The 21707-nt window shown below is 43.5% G+C and overlaps 1 protein-coding gene and 1 long non-coding RNA gene across 3 annotated transcripts in view; one reads left to right on the forward strand and one right to left on the reverse strand.

The window, feature by feature from the left end:
- LOC141083318 (uncharacterized) overlaps window positions 1–21707 on the reverse strand; it is a 117575-nt gene that overhangs the window by 71047 nt on the left and 24821 nt on the right. The window lies entirely within an intron of this gene.
- Window positions 1–21707, forward strand: part of AGBL3 (AGBL carboxypeptidase 3) — a 101316-nt gene that overhangs the window by 6436 nt on the left and 73173 nt on the right. For both annotated transcript variants that reach the window (XM_073567498.1, XM_073567497.1), the window contains exons 2-4: window positions 339–445; window positions 1594–1645; window positions 21112–21297. In XM_073567498.1, the coding sequence (XP_073423599.1) occupies window positions 380–445; window positions 1594–1645; window positions 21112–21297 (304 nt within the window). In that variant the 5' untranslated portion in view covers window positions 339–379. The remainder of the gene's footprint in view (window positions 1–338; window positions 446–1593; window positions 1646–21111; window positions 21298–21707) is intronic.

Genomic DNA, 21707 nt, shown 5'->3' on the forward strand with positions numbered 1-21707 from the left:
TTCTTTGCCGGTTCCTTGGAAAACTTGCACTGGCAGAATACTACCGAGCATTACTCCTACTTACCAAATCCTCCGGAGCATCCTGAAAGTTCCTGGTAAAAGAGGAGACCTCGCGGACGAGTTTACGAATCCCCTAAATGTCGACAAACCTCAAAAGAGCAGCCCTTTAATGTTTCTTATCAGTGACTCCGACTCCAGAACGGTCCGGCATCAGATGGACCCCAATTGCAAATTCATAGGTGGGGAAAACCAGGCGTGACTTGATTGAACTCATTTTGTCAGCATCGTTTTCTGTGCAGTTCCGGTGCCAATAATTCACAACTCCTGTCTTTTTCTAGAGCTGGAGGACGCCCGCCCTCGCACCTTACGCTGACGCGTCATGTCTGACGACACCGAGATCCGGGACTTTGCCTCCGAGCAGACGAGCAGCAGCGATTCAGAATCGGTATGTGCTAGTAAGAGTTAATTCAGACTAGATTTGGAGGATTGCTGATGTCACCATACCTCACACATTTTAGCTTTTATTCTGAATTATTGGAATTTCCAGACCATCAAATGTCACACAAGAGGAAGCCTTGCTGATAATTCCTCCCATTCTTGTTTGTCGGAAATCCGTCGCTCCGGCCGCACGCAGCGGTGTCTGTTACAGGTTCCCGCGCGGCACAATAGCGACAGGTACAGAGCGGGTGAATGAAGAGTCACTGAACTGTGGGTAACCTCCACCGAAAACCACAATGCGGGGCGTGAAAGCGACGGCGTCCTAACGGCTGTGTCGTACAACACGGCTGATATCGAATGACAAAGTTGTAAAACCTGGATAGACACTCCTCGAAAATAAGCGGCCGCCATCTTGGAAATGGGCAGAAGGTCAATGGTAATTGTCCATTAGTCTACACAGGAATCAAAGATGTGCCGCATGGGCTCACACTGGTTATATTACTTTAATGGCGCCTTCTGTGGGTAAATAAAATCTATGGAAAAATGTGTAAATTTTGCAGCAAAAGCCCTTCTGTCATTAGGCCAGTGATCACCCCCCACGTCACGCAGCATAGGACCAATAGGATGTGCAGAGACTACCTCTGTACTACCTTCTCTGTTCAATTGGACACGTGACTTCAGCAGCCAATCACTTTGTCACTGCTGCAGACAGTGATTGGCTGCAGTGGTCACATACCAAACCATAAAGTGCTTGTTGTCGGGTGTCGCCACTAGGGGGAGCTCAGGGTCTTGCTGAATACAGATTTACTATTGAGTTCAATGGTAAGTTTCTAAATTCATTTTTGTAAATTGTGCAGGCCGAGTCACTGACTTAGGAACGCCCACTGGACTCCTCTGCACACAAACACCAGGGATTTCAATTAATAAAATACAAGTTCTAAGAATCATTTACAAAAAGATCCATATATCATTTCTTATAAACCGCAGCTCAGACCAGTCTGTATGTGTAAGGCAGAGCCCTCCCCTGCGGAACGGTCTGTACAGATGGGGCTGGACACTAAGCCACTCCCATTTAACTAAGCCCCTCCCTAGCTTACTGTTCCTTTAAATAGTCTCACGGTTGTCTCATTATATTTCTTTCGCCTTTTTCTACAGGATGAAGACCCCTGTGAGTTGGAAGACAACCACCCCTATGATTTTTACTCAGGTATGACTTTGTAAATTGGGAGATTATGCCAGAGCGGAGGGGCCGTAACCAGAAGGGGCTCTTGTACTGGTGGACCCGGGCCGTTAATGTCTGGTGGACCCAGGCCATTAATGTCTGGTGGACCCGGGCCATTAATGTCTGGTGGACCCGGGCCATTAATATCTGGTGGACCCGGGCCATTAATATCTGGTGGACCCGGGCCATTAATATCTGGTGGACCCGGGCCGTTAATGTCTGGTGGACCCGGGCCATTAATATCTGGTGGACCCGGGCCATTAATGTCTGGTGGACCCGGGCCGTTAATGTCTGGTGGACCCGGGCCGTTAATGTCTGGTGGACCCGGCCGTTAATGTCTGGTGGACCCGGGCCGTTAATATCTGGTGGACCCGGGCCATTAATATCTGGTGGACCCGGGCCATTAATGTCTGGTGGACCCGGGCCATTAATGTCTGGTGGACCCGGGCCATTAATGTCTGGTGGACCCAGGCCGATAATGTCTGGTGGACCCGGGCCGATAATGTCTGGTGGACCCGGGCCATTAATGTCTGGTGGCCGCAAGACCCTGCTATGGGCATTAGACCATGAGACGTAACTGTAGCTGAAAAATAAACGGCCAGGAAAATCTGGAAAATGTTATAGTTTATATATCAAAGAGGTTTTATAAGATGAGACAACCTCTTTTAAAAAAATAAATAAAATGAACAGCCCCTTTAATGTAATTCGGTGGACTTCTGGCCAGATACTGCGGCGCTGGACCAGCCTGTTACTAGTGGGAATAGATAACAAATATTCTCCATATTTTACCCCTTCCCAAACAATCTGCTAGGAAAACCAAGGACCACACGCTGCTTCTCTCCTCTGTCCTGATGTGCTCCCTTCAGAAAAACTACATCCTCTCTGTGCAAATTCATAAGTGTTCTTCATCCTTCGGTGCTTGAAAACCTACGGCCCTGACCTGCTCCAACATTAGCGATGAAAACATAAAATTCACAAACGTAGCACACACTATTACATGCCTGCCAGGGTCATTTATATATTTGTCCTTCACACCTGGATTCTGCCAGCGTAAAAGGGATTGTGTAACAGCAATTGTAACACATGGACTGAATATACCTATTATAATACTGCCCCTATATGCAAGAATATAACTACTATAATACTGCCCTTATGTACAAGAATATAACTACTATAATACTGCTCCTATGTACAATAATATAACTACTATAATACTGCCTCTATGTTCAAGAATATAACTACTATAATACTGCTCCTATGTACAATAATATAACTACTATAATACTGCCCCCTATGTACAAGAATATAACTACTATAATACTGCCTCCTATATACAAGAGTATAACTACTATAATACTGCCCCCTATGTACAAGAATATAACTACTATAATACTGCTCCTGTGTACAAGAATATAACTACTATAATACTGCCCCTATATACAATAATATAACTACTATAATACTGCCCCCTATATACAAGAGTATAACTACTATAATACTGCCCCCTATGTACAAGAATATAACTACTATAATACTGCTCCTATGTACAAGAATATAACTACTATAATACTGCCCCCTAAGTACAGAATATAACTACCATAATACTGCCCCCTATGTACAAGAATATAACTACTATAATACTGCCCCTATGTACAAGAATATAGCTACTATAATACTGCCCCCTAAGTACAAGAATATAACTACTATAATACTGCTCCCTATGTATAAGAATATAACTACCATAATACTGCTCCTATGTATAAGAATATAACTACTATAATACTGCCCCTATATACAAGAATAGAACTACTATAATACTGCCCCTATGTACAAGAATATAACTACTATAATACTGCCCCCTATGTACAAGAATAGAACTACTATAATACTGCCCCCTATGTACAAGAATAGAACTACTATAATACTGCTCCCTATGTATAAGAATATAACTACCATACTACTGCTCCTATGTATAAGAATAGAACTACTATAATACTGCCCCTATATACAAGAATATAACTACTATAATACTGCCCCTGTGTACAAGAATATAACTACTATAATACTGCCCCCTATGTACAAGAATATAACTACTATAATGCTACCCCCTGTGTACAAGAATATAACTACTATAATACTGCCCCTGTGTACAAGAATATAACTACTATAATACTGCCCCCTATGTACAAGAATAGAACTACTATAATACTGCTCCTATGTACAAGAATATAACTACTATTATACTGCCCCGTGTACAAGAATATAACTACTATAATACTGCCCCTATGTACAAGAATATAACTACTATAATACTGCCCCTGTGTACAAGAATATAACTAATATAATACTGCCCCTATGTACAAGAATATAACTACTATAATACTGCCCCCTAAGTCCAAGAATATAACTAATATAATACTGCTCCTATGTACAAGAATATAACTACTATAATACTGCTCCTATGTACAAGAATATAACTACTATAATACTGCCCCCTAAGTACAGAATATAACTACCATAATACTGCCCCCTATGTACAAGAATATAACTACTATAATACTGCCCCTATGTACAAGAATATAGCTACTATAATACTGCCCCCTAAGTACAAGAATATAACTACTATAATACTGCTCCCTATGTATAAGAATATAACTACCATAATACTGCTCCTATGTATAAGAATATAACTACTATAATACTGCCCCTATATACAAGAATAGAACTACTATAATACTGCCCCTATGTACAAGAATATAACTACTATAATACTGCCCCCTATGTACAAGAATAGAACTACTATAATACTGCCCCCTATGTACAAGAATAGAACTACTATAATACTGCTCCCTATGTATAAGAATATAGCTACTATAATACTGCCCCCTAAGTACAAGAATAGAACTACTATAATACTGCTCCTATGTACAAGAATATAACTACTATTATACTGCCCCGTGTACAAGAATATAACTACTATAATACTGCCCCTATGTACAAGAATATAACTACTATAATACTGCCCCTGTGTACAAGAATATAACTAATATAATACTGCCCCTATGTACAAGAATATAACTACTATAATACTGCCCCCTAAGTCCAAGAATATAACTAATATAATACTGCTCCTATGTACAAGAATATAACTACTATAATACTGCTCCTATGTACAAGAATATAACTACTATAATACTGCCCCCTAAGTACAGAATATAACTACCATAATACTGCCCCCTAAGTACAAGAATATAACTACTATAATACTGCCCCCTATGTACAAGAATATAACTACCATAATACTGCTCCTATGTATAAGAATAGAACTACTATAATACTGCCCCCTAAGTACAGAATATAACTACCATAATACTGCCCCCTAAGTACAAGAATAGAACTACTATAATACTGCCCCTATGTACAAGAATATAACTACTATAATACTGCCCCCTATGTACAAGAATAGAACTACTATAATACTGCCCCCTATGTACAAGAATAGAACTACTATAATACTGCTCCCTATGTATAAGAATATAGCTACTATAATACTGCCCCCTAAGTACAAGAATAGAACTACTATAATACTGCTCCTATGTACAAGAATATAACTACTATTATACTGCCCCGTGTACAAGAATATAACTACTATAATACTGCCCCTATGTACAAGAATATAACTACTATAATACTGCCCCTGTGTACAAGAATATAACTAATATAATACTGCCCCTATGTACAAGAATATAACTACTATAATACTGCCCCCTAAGTCCAAGAATATAACTGATATAATACTGCTCCTATGTACAAGAATATAACTACTATAATACTGCTCCTATGTACAAGAATATAACTACTATAATACTGCCCCCTAAGGACAGAATATAACTACCATAATACTGCCCCCTAAGTACAAGAATATAACTACTATAATACTGCTCCCTATGTATAAGAATATAACTACCATAATACTGCTCCTATGTATAAGAATATAACTACTATAATACTGCCCCTATATACAAGAATAGAACTACTATAATACTGCCCCTATGTACAAGAATATAACTACTATAATACTGCCCCCTATGTACAAGAATAGAACTACTATAATACTGCCCCCTATGTACAAGAATAGAACTACTATAATACTGCTCCCTATGTATAAGAATATAACTACCATACTACTGCTCCTATGTATAAGAATAGAACTACTATAATACTGCCCCTATATACAAGAATATAACTACTATAATACTGCCCCTGTGTACAAGAATATAACTACTATAATACTGCCCCCTATGTACAAGAATATAACTACTATAATGCTACCCCCTGTGTACAAGAATATAACTACTATAATACTGCACCCTATGTACAAGAATATAACTACTATAATACTGCCCCTGTGTACAAGAATATAACTACTATAATACTGCCCCCTATGTACAAGAATAGAACTACTATAATACTGCTCCTATGTACAAGAATATAACTACTATTATACTGCCCCGTGTACAAGAATATAACTACTATAATACTGCCCCTATGTACAAGAATATAACTACTATAATACTGCCCCTGTGTACAAGAATATAACTAATATAATACTGCCCCTATGTACAAGAATATAACTACTATAATACTGCCCCCTAAGTCCAAGAATATAACTAATATAATACTGCTCCTATGTACAAGAATATAACTACTATAATACTGCTCCTATGTACAAGAATATAACTACTATAATACTGCCCCCTATGTACAAGAATAGAACTACTATAATACTGCTCCTATGTACAAGAATATAACTACTATAATACTGCCCCTATGTACAAGAATATAACTACAATAATACTGCCCCTGTGTACAAGAATATAACTACTATAATACTGCCCCCTATGTACAAGAATATAACTACTATAATACTGCCCCCTATGTACAAGAATATAACTACTATAATACTGCCCCTATGTACAAGAATATAACTACTATAATACTGCCCCTGTGTACAAGAATATAACTACTATTATACTGCCCTCTATGTACAAGAATATAACTACTATAATACTGCCCCCTATGTACAAGAATATAGCTACTATAATACTGCTCCTATGTACAAGAATATAACTACTATAATACTGCTCCTATGTACAAGAATATAACTACTATAATACTGCCCCCTATGTACAAGAATATAGCTACTATAATACTGCCTCCTATGTACAAGAATATAACTACTATAATACTGCTCCTATGTACAAGAATATAACTACTATAATACTGCTCCTATGTACAAGAATATAACTTCTATAATACTGCTCCTATGTACAAGAATATAACTACTATAATACTGCTACTATGTACAAGAATATAACTTCTATAATACTGCCCCTAATGTATGAGAATTTTTGACTTTATAAAGGGGACCTATCACTTGCCATAAATATGTAAAAAAAAATGTTACCTGGTGTAAACACCGCTGTTCTTCTGAGTCCATCGATGTTTTTTCTTTTGTTCCTGCGCCTCCCCAATCCTGAGATATGGCCACGTCTTCCCCGCATATAGGTCCAGTGTGTTTTTAGTCAAGTGGGTGTGGTAATCAACTTGTCTGTATGAGCATCTTCTTGAGGACCACTCCCAGTTGGCTAGAAAGACTAGACTTACATACAAAAGAATTGGCCAATATCTTGGGAACGGAGAGTCGCAGGAAGAAAGGAAAAATCACACTGGATTCAGGAGAACAGCGGCATTTACACCTGGTAAAAAAGAAAACAAAACTCTATTTTTGGCAAGTGAAACAAGTCATAAAAAAATACAATTAAAAATAAAGAGATAATCAGAGACTATTTGATTTGAAGTACAGCACTAGGGTAACATCGTGTGATTTAGAGAAAAATTACCTACTTTTTTTTAACTTTCTAGAAGTCTAAGAATAAAAAAAATCACAAAAAACACCTAGAATGCACAATAAATACCTAAAAACAGCTGAGCTGTGAGTTGTCCAGAAATACTCTAGGCTTGAGCCGGATAATACCGCCTCCTATGGATAAAAAAGCCACTGCTATAATACGTTTTAGTTAAAGTCCTTTCTCCAGGAGTTGGTTCTTTTGATCCTTGATTGTATGGAGCCATTTGAATGTTTTTGTGTGATTCTTGCTGGGAGATTCGCAGCCGACTGTGACTTTTTTATGTCAGTGATATATTCCAGTAATCACATCTCCGCGGGGACGTCCCGTAGAGCAGCGGTTCCTCCTCGCCGCTTTATATCACGCCACGCTTTGTAGCCGGCATGCAATGACTGTAAGCTAGGTCTTCCGTCCATATCTAGAATTGGAACCGAACCCCCCACGTGGAGGCTTCAAACCTCCACCTTTGGTTCATTCGGCTTTTTATATATTTTATTGTCTGATCAATCCTCTAAAAGCCACACAGTCAATTATCCATCCTGTGACCCAGGTGGGTTTGACCGTATAAAGAAGATTTCTCCGGAAAGTTCGAAAGCACAAAACTGCTGGAAAAGGCACTAAAGTTAGCAACGTGTAGAAGTAGGGAACGTCGCTCCGCCACGAAGATAACGGTCAGAAAATAGGAAAGCTTTTCCATATGGTGATTCTCCATAGAATAAAGGGGGACCCTAGAAGTCCTTTGGAGACAGATCGGTAGGGGTCCTAGCTGTTAGGAGTCAGGTTCCTGCGTCTGCTCTGCAAGAATCCAGACCCTCACATTCTGCGGTCTCTCGCTCTTTATCTACTGCAGAGGAGATTGCCTTGCAGCAAATCTCTCCAGGGGCTAAGTCCCTCTGTCCTCCTACTGAGCATGCTCATGAGACGGTTTCCCATTGGAGATCGGGAGTCATGTGCTCAGGTCCTGCTCCAGATCTCATTGGTCCATATCGAAGATCTGGAAGGTCCCGGCTGCTATAAAAAGCGCACATGGCCGTTCCACCATGCGGTAGTATAGACTATACTGCTATGTGTGAATGGTGACGGATGTATGATTCTGGTGACTGACATATTATGAAACCCCTTCCCTCTGATATTACGCATGTGGTTAGGGAATTAGTTCTGTAGTCTGCGCCAGTCTGTGGCAAGCCTTAGGCCACTGTGCACACCGCACCTCTGCGCTAGCGTCCGACATAGCGCCTGCTTTGAAGCTGTGTCATCCAGCGGCAGTGTCCTGCACCGCGCTGCAGTTGCAGCCCTTCTTGGCGTCTGCAGTAGCGACGCCGCACACACGGTAGGTCTAGACGGACGCAGCCCCTCTGTCTTGGGTCCTGCTGCTGTGACCAGATACCGTGTGTGCATCTACCTGAAGCCTGTGTCACTAACAGGCTCAGTGTTTTTGTATGTTTTTGTTGCGGCGCCTCTGTGTGTGAACAGAGCCCGCTCTGCGCACTTTGGGTGAAGTTGAACCCGTGCGCATTATACCGCCATATTGCTCGTCTGCCATTACTCAGCAGCGGTTATATCACCTACTGCACGGTGGACCCCGAGCAGCAAACGCACTTTATTATTATTTTTATTTAGTGCGTTCCGCCGTTCTTAACACTAGCAGACAGGCTTCCACCAATCGATGCTTTGCGACAATTCCCGTTTACTTCTTTTGTGGCTTTCATAGAGCTCGTCTTTATCTGCACGCTAGCACTCAGCGTCAGGAAGCTGCTGCCAAGCCGATTGAAGTTTTGGGATGCAGACAAAATAAAAAGGAGTCTTGTTTTCCGTAGTGTAAATCAGTAGTTGGACATGCTGAGACCCCCTAAAACGATGCCTGTATGAATGAATCATTACTGAGCATGTGCGACCACTTAGCAGCCTATAGGAGTCAGCAGAGTGGCGGTCGCACATGCTCAGTGGGGTTTGATTCACGCAGACGACCTTGGGTCCTATGCTCTCAGGATCTCTCATACACTACATGGCGGTATAAATTATAAATTGTCCAAAAAAAGTTGGACTAATTTTGCAGAAATATGAATGGCATTTTATATTTTTTGTTAGTTGTCGCTTTTGCCGCTCGCTTCGTGTAACAGGAGGCGAGCAGCGTCCGGCCGATGATTGATGGGCGCACTGTTCTTATTTATTGTTTGGTGTGCGGTGATTAATGGTCTTTTCTGCTCTGTGAAGTAGCGCTCATTTGCCTCCGCGTTAAAGGATCGGGTGATTTATTCGTCTCGGCGTAGGCGTTGCATTTCAATAGCTCTGACAGTGATAACATTATATCCTCACGGACTATCAATTAGGCACAAATCTAAGAGAAGCCGGCTGAATCCACGACCCGAATGCAAGATTTAGTGAGGGCGGACGGGTGTGAAAGCCCCTCTGCCGATTAAACGCACATCTACATTATTTACGGAGGCGCGGGGTGAGCAAACACCTGTTTTGTGCCGCGCGCCGGAGTCTTCCAAGGTACACGTCGAGCAACTATTGGACATTATGCGACGGTAATTAAAATGGATTATCACAAAGGGAATGGAAATGACTGTGATTTTCCCCGTAATTACTGTTTTTTTTTTTCTTTATGCATTTAGTGGGCGTGCGGAAGAAAAAAATTAATTATAGAATTCACTTTAAATGATAATTACCCCCCAAACGTAATACACATCTGCATACAATATGATTATATATTTCCCAATTGTAAAATCTCAAAGCAGCGGTTTATATAGAGGAGAACGATAAAAATACGGTGGCTTTCAGGGGGCTGATTGACACCAGCACACTCCTCACCACAGGCTGGAGGTTTCCTCACTGCGAGGAGCAAATGTCTGCAGCCTGGTGAATGCAGCTAGTACGGTGTTTCAGAGCTGAGAAGTGGTAGAACAAACTGTACTTTTAACTCCTTAAAAGGTAAACTGCCAAGGTCTTTACAAACAGAGCCCTTCAGTGCAATTTAAAGGGGTCTTCCAACCACTAAGGCAAGCAAGCAATGCATCTTTCACTCAAAGGTCCCATTCTATGTAGATGTCACAATCTAATCTTAACAAGAGATAGATGCACAGGAAGAGGGATAGATATTGGATGTGTTGGTATTACATGGATGGATTAATAGATATTAGATAGATGGGAAGTTGGTGTATAGGTATTTGATATAAATTAGATGGACAGAGAGAGATTTGCTAAATAGATGTAGTCGGATAGATTTTTTTTTTTGTTTAGACATCAGATGGATAGGTATTTGAGAAAGCTATCTCTAACTCTCGTTCATATGATGAAAAGATAATTGCGCACAGCACTGCAACCACCATCAGCACCAGAACCACTATCAGTACAGAAATTAATCACCAGAACCGCCAACAGAACAGGAATACATCAAGAGAATCACCATCAGTTTAAAAAATATGTTACCATAACCACCATCAGTACATAAATGCATCACCAGAACCACAATCAATACAGAAATGCATCACCAGAACCACAATCAATACAGAAATGCATCACCAGAACCACAATCAATACAGAAATGCATCACCAGAACCACAATCAGTACAGAATTGCATCACCAGAACCACAATCAGTACAGAAATGCCTCATCAGAACCACAATCAATGCAGAAATGCATCATCAGAACCATCATCCATACAGAAATGCATCACCAGAACCATAATCAGTACAGAAATACATCACCAGAACCACAGTCAGTACAGAATTGCATCAGCAGAACCATCATCCGTACATAAATGCATCGCCAGAACCACAGTCAGTACAGAAATGCATCAGCAGAGCCATCATTCGTACAGAAATGCATCACCAGAACCATCATCCGTACAAAAATACATCACCAGAACCACAGTCAGTACAGAAATGCATCAGCAGAGCCATCATCCGTACAGAAATGCATCACCAGAACCATCATCCGTACAGAAATACATCACCAGAACCATCATCCGTACAGAAATGCATCACCAGAACCATAATCAGTACAGAAATACATCACCAGAACCACAGTCAGTACAGAAATGCATCATCAGAACCATCATCCGTACAGAAATGCATCACCAGAACCATAATCAGTACAGAAATACATCACCAGAACCACAGTCAGTACAGAAATGCATCATCAGAACCATCATCCGTACAGAAACACATCACCAGAACCACAGTCAGTACAGAAATGCATCAGCAGAGCCATCATTCGTACAGAAATTCATCACCAGAACCATAATCAGTACAGAAATACATCACCAGAACCACAGTCAGTACAGAAATGCATCATCAGAACCATCATCCGTACAGAAACACATCACCAGAACCACAGTCAGTACAGAAATGCATCAGCAGAGCCATCATTCGTACAGAAATTCATCACCAGAACCATCATCCGTACAAAAATACATCACCAGAACCACAGTCAGTACAGAATTGCATCAGCAGAGCCATCATCCGTACAGAAATGCATCACCAGAACCATCATCCGTACAGAAATGCATCACCAGAACCATAATCAGTACAGAAATACATCACCAGAACCACAGTCAGTACAGAAATGCATCATCAGAACCATCATCCGTACAGAAATGAATCACCAGAACCATCATCCGTACAGAAATGAATCACCAGAACCATCATCCGTACAGAAATGCATCACTGGCTACACATTGTACTGTGTAAATAGGACTTGCATTGCCGAGAACAATGGCAACCTGCGCACACTGAGCAATCTATTGCAGATCTTTCAGTGTGCATCGTTCCCTTTGGTCTGCCTGTATTGAACAACGGGAAGAGTTTACCCAATCGGTGGTTGATTAGTGCCGCCGGTTTCCCATGTAATCGGACCCTTTGTGCACAGATTGTCCAATTCATGTGTTCCCACCAGCCACAACAAGGAGTCCTTTCTTTTGTTGGAACCCTAACCTTTTCTTTTAGGCATGACTTTCTCGGGCCTTGTTAGGTGGGCACACAGAATTGGACGAATTGTGCTGTTTTTATAAGTATAGTTTTTGTGGATCTGGGTGTATACGTAGTCCTGCTGTATTCTCTGGTTTGTATCTATGTGTTACATCTATCTAATATCTATTAATTTATTCATCGATCTATTACAGATAGTTCGATACACAGAGGAAATGATAGATATTAGATCGATAAGTGATTAGATGCTTAGATACTGTAGATATTAGATGGAGAGGTATTACATTGAATAATTTACATATAACCACACACCGGAAGAACAGCAGTACAGTAACCCCCTTAAAACACAGCCCCTTTAAAGGGCTTCCCTCTCCCCCACTCACAAAAAAACTACTCCAAAGTGTGGGAAAATTGGGATATGATCCATAGTTCACATAAACCTCTGAAGTCGAATTTTTGATAAAGTTCACAAAATAAGGCACCTTAAAGGGAATGTGTCAGCAGTTTTTTGCTATGTAATCTGAGAGCAGCACTGTGTAGGGGAAGAGACCCTGATTCCAACGATGTGTCGCTTACTAGGTTGTGTGTGTTCTGTTTAAATAAAATCAAGAGATTATCACTACTGGACTTAGGTGTCTCGTGCCTCCTGGTCCAGCCACGCCCCCACCACTGATTGGCTGCTTTATGTGTATGGGCGTGGTTATACACAGCTCAACATTCCAAGGTCTGCGAGACCTGCAGCAGAGAAAACTCTGATTCTATCAAAATGACAGCAAGCAGGCCAGTAAGTGACACATCGCTGGAATCAGGGTCTCAACCCCTGCATTATGCTGCTGTCCGATTACATAGCAAAAACCCGGTGGCATATTCCCTTTAAGGACTTGGATGGATAGATAGAGATGGGAATGAGATGGATAACATACTTCTAAACATCAGAATAACTTCACAAAATAGGACGACTCAAGGACTCATGTTCACTCCACTTTTTTTTTCTTTTTTTTATAGAGGGGATAATGATCTTTATAAATGATTCCGGTGCTTCTCATGCGGAAGTTTTCAGTAAATACATCACAATTATGAGAAGAGGGGAGACAGCAGAGTAAACAGATGCTGACACGCTCCATTTCCATCCATCCGTGCCGCCATCTCCTCGTGGCGTCTGAATCGGTAGGATACAAAGCGGAATAGAAAACCCATCCAATTTAAAAAAAAAAAGGAAAAAAAGTTCCCCCGAAACCGAAAATAAAAAAGCAAACAAAATAAATGAATACGCCTTTAATTAAAAAGTCTGTTCTGCTAATTAGACGAGGGCTTCAACTTATTAGTAGGGAGACGCGCGGCTGTGGATAACCATCGCAAATTATCGCGGAGCTGTAAGCGAGCGCCTGGCGACCTACCGCACCCCAGCTGTTGCAGAATTATGTCTCCCGCGGGAGGATCACGGGAATCTTTCTTTGAATAATATCATTCAGATCCCTTCTTAAAGAACTATTGTTTAACCCATTCTCATCCTGCGCCATAATAGCGTGCGCTCATGCGCCATAGTAAAGAATCGTGATGGCGGTATTAAATACAAAAGTTTCAAAGGCCCCAGATCTGAGATCACTCCGATCCAGGCTCGGTATTCCAAAGTCAGCAATGATCAGGAGTTACCCAAAACGTTTTCCCCGCTTGGACAATACTATACCCTGACAAAAATGTGGCACTGTTTTGTGGGTGAAGAAGTCAGAGGCTTCCAGAAAGGATTGGAGGAGGTTTAGTGATAAATATCGAGAGAAACCTAGGCCAATGTTATCTAACAATCAGTCTCTCTGATATGGGCAGAGGATCGCTTTCAGGAGGACTTCCCCTTTAAGACCTCCCCGTGAAAGTTAATGCAAAATTAGAGAAACCCTTCTTCCTTTTCTTGGAACAATCGACTGCTGTTCAGTTTGGTAACGGTATCCTCCGGGGATGGTCGGCGTCGTGTTTGCCCGCTCTCACCATGCGAGTGTTTGCATTGCTAAATCACTGGAGTGTCCCTTGCAACAGAACAAGTAGACCATGAACTCATCATCGCATATTCTTCCCTAATTACTAATCTGCCGTGAGACGGACTCTCGCAATCATTGACATCCCGAACTGGAGGCAGAAGTCTTGTGTGGTAACCAAAACAGTTGTTACCCAGCAGCGGGACTCTTTTAATGATCAAGGTTAGAGGGGATGTCCACGTTAGACAATCCCTTTTTGAGCTGTAATTTCTGAAAAATCGCACTATAGCAAGTGTTTATTTTTCCTGCACTGCCTCCGCAGGGGAAAGGAAGTATTACAATTTTTGCCATTGAAATCAATTGTTTGTCTATATACTTGATGGACTTAGTCCTCCAGAGGAAGAAACGCTCTTGGTAACTCTTTTGTAGCTGCTCTTTGTTCTATAAGGGTTTTAAATAGGGGGCGCCACTTTTTTTTTTAAACTCACAGAATGAGTTTTCCAAACGAGCCAATCTCAATTTTTCAGATATTAAAGGGGATCTGTAGATAGGTTTTAGATATTTAGTCTGAAAGCAGCAAAATGTAAATGTAGAGAGTCTGATTCCAGGGATGTTACTTGCTGAAGTTTCAATACCATCAGTGATTTATCAGCAGGAGATTATCACCACAGGACAAGATGTCACGTGCCAGGTAGTCCAGCTAATCTGTGTAACCCCGCCCCATCACTGATTGGCAGCCTCTTGTGTACACTGCCAATCAGTGATGGGGGCGGGTTCATACAGAGCTCAGCATTCGGATCACTGCTATATCTACAGCAGAGAAAACAGGGATTCTATCAAAACTGCAGTACGTGACACATCGCTGTAGAACAACCTGCTTACCGACTTCCCTTTAAAAGGGTATTCTTACATTTTAAAGTTATCCCCTAAAAACTTGACTGCTAGGGCCCCCAGCGATCTGAAGTACGGGGGCTCTCAAGTGCCCTTTGTGAATGGGACGGCAGTCGATTACTCTTCCAACCTGAAAGACGGTTGGAAGAGTAAACGCAGCTCATACGCAGGCCTACGTATCTCCATGGTCACAAACTATAGACCTACCATACATAGTCAGATCCCACAATCCCGTGTACTCCACTTTCTCTGCCCCCTCTTCTTGGTAACCTACACTCAGGTCACGCTCATCCACTCTTCTTTTACTATCAGTTTATCATATGTAACCATGGTGTGATGGTGTGATATGTTATGTGGATATCATTTTTTCGTCTGTAATCAACGCAGAATCGTGTTGTACCATCCTTCTTGGGGACCAGGACGACAGGAGAGGCCCAAGAACTGTGAGATGGCTGAATAACTCCCAGTTGTTTCATCTCCTCCAGTTCGTTCTTTATCATGCCTTGAACAGCCTCTGGAACCCGGTAGGCAGCCTGCTGGATGGGGCGTTGTCCGGGGGTTTCCACATGGTGACTGGTGAGAGTAGTCTTCCCCGGCTTTGAGGAGAAAGCAGCAGCCCTCGGCCTTAGTACGGCGACAATATCGTCCTTTTGTATATCCGATAAATGGGAGCCCAGGGGTACTTGTTCCAGTGATCCTCCCGCTTGGGCAACCTGGAGGAGATCTGGGAGATACTCGTCGGCGGCGGTATCACTAGGGGGGTGGCAGACAGCTAGAACAGGCAGAGATCGGTCGTGGTAGTCTTTCAGCATGTTAATGTGGACGGTTTTCTGTCGTCGACCACTAGAGTCCAGGGCAATAACATAGTGTCATTAATTTTCTTGACAACCTGATAAGGGCCTTCCCACACTGCTTGAAGCTTGTTGGCAGGGGAAGCAGTAATCATGAGCACTTGCTGTCCTTCCATAAATTCCCGGTTCCTGGCATTACGGTCATACCAGGTTTTTTGTCTGGACTGGGCCATTCGCTGATGTTCTTTAGCGAAGGTAGCTAGCTGGGTGAGACGGTCTCTGAGCTCTAGAACATAGGGAACGATGGGCATTCCGGTATCTGAGATGTCTCCCTCCAAATGTTCTTTCTGTAGAGTGAGAGGCCCACGGACCTTCCGGCTAAACAGTAGTTCGAAGGGAGAGAACCCTGTGGACTCTTGGGGAACCTCCCGATAGGCGAAGAGGAGATGTGGCAGGTACTTTTCCCAGTCTTTTTCAACGTCAACAAAAGCCCTCAGCATATTTTTTAGGGTTCCATTAAAGCGTTCACATAGTCCGTTGGTCTGCGGGTGGTATGGGGTGGTGCGAATGGCTCAAACACCACAGGTATGCCATAGAGACTGGACCAGATCTGGCATGAACTGAGTGTCTTGATCCGACAATATTTCACTAGGAAACCCTACCCGGGTAAAGATGGCAACCAGGGCCTCGGCTACCTTTACTGCTGTAATACTGGACAGGGCCACAGCTTCAAGATACCTAGTGGCATAGTCCACCACGGTCAGGATATATTTTTTCCCCGACCTGCTGGGGTGGGCCAGAGGACCCATGATGTCGACGGCTACACGTTGAAATGGTTCCTCAATTATGGGCAGGGATTGCAGGGGTACCTTATGTCGAGCTCCTGGATGCCGCATTCACTGGCACACATCACAGGTGCGGCAATAATGGGCTACCACTGCAAGACGCCCGGCCAGTAAAAGCTTTGGGTGAGTCTCTTTTCAGTCCTTTTTCTCCCTTGATGCCCAGCCAAGGGGATGTCATGGGCCAGTTGGAGTAGCTGTGCCCTGTACTTCTGAGGGACAATGAGTTGCCTGGTTGTTGCGTCAGGGTTGCCCTGGTCACTGCCCTTTGTTACACGAGAATACAGTCCGTTTTCTCGAGTGAAGCCATCCCCATTATCTCCCATGTGCCCAGTTTCTGCCTTTCGCCTAAGGGCTGCTAAGGTAGTGTCACCCTCTATTTCTCTCCTAAACTCCTCTCTGTCCCAAGACTCTCCCAATGTAGTAGCAGCGAAAGTATTGCTTACCGACTCGGATGCGGTTCGTGGTGGTTGCTCCCCGGTGGGGTCCGAATGACGTAGTGCTTGAAGGGCCTGTAGTCGGGTGACTGCTCCCACAAATTGGCACTGTAACTCCCCAATGTCGTTCCCAAGGAGGATATCTGCAGGAAGTCCTCCCATAACTCCAATCCAACACAGTTTTTCTCCACAACCATAATCCAAACACACAGAAGCTCGCTGTATATATTTGCGGGCACCCCCCGCCAGGACAATGGGAATTCCCGGACCCTGGTAAAATGCCTCGGGTCGAACCACACGGGGGTCAGCGATAGTCAAGAATGCCCCCGTGTCTCTAAATCCTGACACTTTGTATCCATCAATAAAGACATCCTGCAGGTGGCATTGCCGTTGCTCTGAGTATCTAAAGGACAGAGGCCGGAGTCCGTACACTCCAGGAGGGGTATCTATGGTGCCGTGGTCGGTGGTCCACTCTGGTGGGGGTGGTGGTAGCTCTTCCTCAGGTGTGGTGGAATGTACAAGATGCACTGAACGAGGTGGGGCTGCGTGGGGCTCCCTCCGAATCCTGGAGGGACAGCCAGACTGCAAATGTCCAGGTTGCCCACACCCATAACACCTCCTCTCTGTGATACCCCCAGGTCGTGGTCGGAACTGTTGGGGCCTAGGATTGTGAGGCGTGATTGTCATCGGCTTGCGACTAGGTGGAAGGGCAGATATAATTGGAGGGGGACGGGACGCGGGAGCAGGCCGTGGTTCATTGTCCAGAAGCCTCCTCCATTGCGGCCGGATAGTAAGGGCTTCATCGGCCAGGGCTGCAGCTCTATCCACGGTACACGGGGTGCGCTCCCGGACTCATTCCCGTACCTCTGCAGGGCACTTGGCAAGAAATTGTTCTATAAGGAACGCCTGTATAACATCTTCCACAGTAAAGGCATTTTCTGCTTCCAGCCATCTCCGACATGCCTCGGACATCTTATATGCATACATCCTAAACGATCCCCCCGTGGTGCATGGGAGGTCTCGGAACTTGGCACTATATGAGTCAGGGGTGATAGCATGGATTACCAGGATAGTCCGCTTTACAATGTTATAATCCCGATTCCGCAGTGCATCAATGGTTCGGTAAGCCTCCGCCATGCTTCCGTTCAGGAGCCCCACTAACAAACGCATCCAGCTAGAGTGGGGCACCTCCATCACAGCACACTGCTGCTCAAAGTCTTTGAAGAACCCCTCCACATCTCCAGAAGCCTCATAAAATGGCTTAAACTCTATCCGGGTGATCCGTACAGGCTCCCGGATTGTTGGGGTTACAATCCACATTGCGTTACTCCCTTTTTCAAGCTCCATTGCTTCCTGTCTCCGCTGTGCCCGGCGGGTAGCCTCCTCCTTGTACTCCTGAGAGACGCCGGGGCCCAGAATCGCCATCTCTTCATACCACACCAACCACTGGCTTTTCTGGATGGGGATCCCTGTCTCCAGTGCTCGTCCTTCAGACATCTGGGAGGAGTTGGCCGGGCTAGCGCCCACCAGTAGATCGATTAAGGCCTCTTTAGTCAGTCCCTGGTAGTTCAGGCCCAGGTCTCTGGCTCTCTCCTGTAAACTGCATACAGTCCAATTTCTGTACTCAATCTGTGGGTGGTTCTCCATTGGGTGATGCTCTGTTGATCCCACTGCTGCCACCAGTTGTCACGGGGTCCTTCTCTGGTATCACACAATCAACAGAGCAAGCGAAGAGTGAACAATTCCAAGACCTTTATTCAGGCAAAAATACGAAAAGGTCCATATTCAGTCCACCACACAAAGGATAAGATAGTCGAGAATAAGAATGCAGTCCAGTATCAGGATAAAATGTCCAGGGAAACGAGATTCCAAAACTCTAGCACCAGAGGATAAAATGGGTCCTTCTCTCTCTGAAGTGCTGTCTGTACATGATCCTGTCCACACCGGAACTGACTTGTCCAGCTGCTGTTCTTCCCCCTACCCCCTTCCTTGTCCAGGGGTAGTCAAACAAGTTGAGGCGGTTTCCAGGCCTCCCAGAGGAGAACAAAGGGCCTTAGGGATTATTGCACTACAGGGGGTCATCAAGAGACAGATACAGTTAGGCTGTAGACTTGCAATGTAATAAGAAAAACACTATGAAAATAACTGGAATTGTTAAAAATAGGAATATACAAAAAATGACATCCACATAACATATCACACGATCACACGTGGAGACACATGGGTCTGCATAGGGGCTGCATACACAAATCGATAGGAGATTTCTAATCAAAACTATGTGCAAGGTGGCTTCATTTTTTTACATCAGATGCATTGAGTGTACAGTTGCAAAAGTATACACACCCTTGAACCGTGCACGTCCACCCCTCTCCATTACCGTCACACTCATTTCATTTGATTGCCAACAAACATCTAAACCTCTTTAAATAATTGATTCCCTTTAATTACAAGCACCAGGCAGAAGGATGACAGCATCTCTAATTCATGATAGCGGTGGGTGACGTCGTGCACCTCGTGGCTGCACTTTGTGCGCTCACCCCCACCAAGTGTCAAGAGACAAATTATTCAGCTTCTCGTTGAGTTTTGTCGTTTCCCTGTTCCAGCTACTAAAGAAAAAAAAAAACCCGTAGCTTTGAAATATCACAGAGTGACACGTTAATGACTGCGGAGTCCGGACTCTCCGGAATTCAATGAGACGCGCGGTAATGCTCTGCCATTTCTAAATGGAAAAACGGGTTAATGCAAATGTTTAGTGGCAAAGTAGCTTTCAGTCTTTACAGTAAGTCGACATATTGATGGGCTGCGGAACAGGCGAGAAGCCAGCAGAGGTACGAAAAAGGCGGGAGAAGGGTCAGTAGCGGCCTCGCCTAGTGGGATAATCAATGGAAACACTTTGCATATAGCAATTACCTGCTTTAAAGGGGTATTCCATTCGTTAAAACATTGATGTTTGTGATTGATCAGTCGGAGTTCCAACCCTAGGATCCCCATAGATGAGGCGTAATAAGGAGACCACTACCTGAGCGGGATGTTTCCCCTTCATTAACACAGCACCTTCCATATGAGCGTCGCTGTCTCCGGGCCTGAAGCTAAGTTTCATTCAAGCGTCAGGCACTTGGATGTCCTCAGATGTTTGAGAAACGGGGCTACTGATCGGTCAGCGTCCCAGAGGTCTGTTACCCGCTGGTCACCCCATAAAGATCTATTCTATGTAGAGTTGCCCTTTAGCACGTGTAGGTGAGAGTTCCATCATTCACCCACTTGAATTGATGGATTGAGGTCCTCTTCACCACAAGCCTGGTATTGGAGAGGAGCAGAAGATCTTGACAAGCAGAACCTTCAACTATCTACCGTTTCCAACCTAAGCTGCTGGGATAAGTCCTGGAAAGCTAACCGGTCTCCTGGATCCTCTAAATGCCCTCTTCATTTACAGGCTGTAGCTTCATTTTCTAAACAGGCTCCTCAGGGAGGTTGGAAATTGGATTATCACATAAGCCCCTCCACTGAGGAGCTGTCAGAATTCTGAGGATTCTAAATGGGTCACGTGACACAATGGGTCACTCCTGAATTACGGAGTTCAAAGAAAGTGGAAGAGAAGTTCTCCCGAAGAAAGGGGCACTGTGTATAGAAGTCTTTACAGATGCTGTTCCTTGTGAGCTAATTTAAGCTTTTCTTACAGGGCATTCACCTTTATACCCCTACATCCAGAAGACCAACCAGATTGTGTATGAATTCCACTCGGGAAGGAAAGTGGCGCGGCTTCGGGAGCCACGAGACCTCTATGGTGTATCCTCCAATAGCTTTTTCCATCTACCGCGGTGGCCGTATGAGTGTCAGGTTATCAAGAAACAAATTGAGCACATCGGTGAGGTCTTCACTGAAACGTCCAGAGAGGGTATAGATGCGGGTGTTCTTATAATTCGGGCAGGCCTTCAGAATCCAGTATTACAAAAATCTGATTAATAGTGCATGTGAAATGCATGGTTACACCCCTGCCAATCCACCACGGGCAACACAAGGGATATACTTAATAGAAATCGTGTGTAAAATATGGTAACTATTAGGAAATTTCGTCGTTCTTACTTTAGCACTTCCTACACCGGCTCGGACTGGCCCATAGGGCAACAGGGGAATCCCCCTTTGGGACCCTGTGCAGATCTCGGTCCCCATCCCCACTGTATGGGCCATAATTGGCATAATTCACTTGATTCACTCTGTACAGAAAAAGCAGCGTCTCATCATTCATTAACCAAACTAGTCAGTCTATTATTATGT

Source organism: Dendrobates tinctorius, unplaced genomic scaffold (genome assembly GCF_039654945.1).
Source record: "Dendrobates tinctorius isolate UK_male_01 unplaced genomic scaffold, ASM3965494v1 ptg000020l, whole genome shotgun sequence".
In the NCBI taxonomy this organism is placed as follows: Eukaryota; Metazoa; Chordata; class Amphibia; order Anura; family Dendrobatidae; genus Dendrobates; species Dendrobates tinctorius.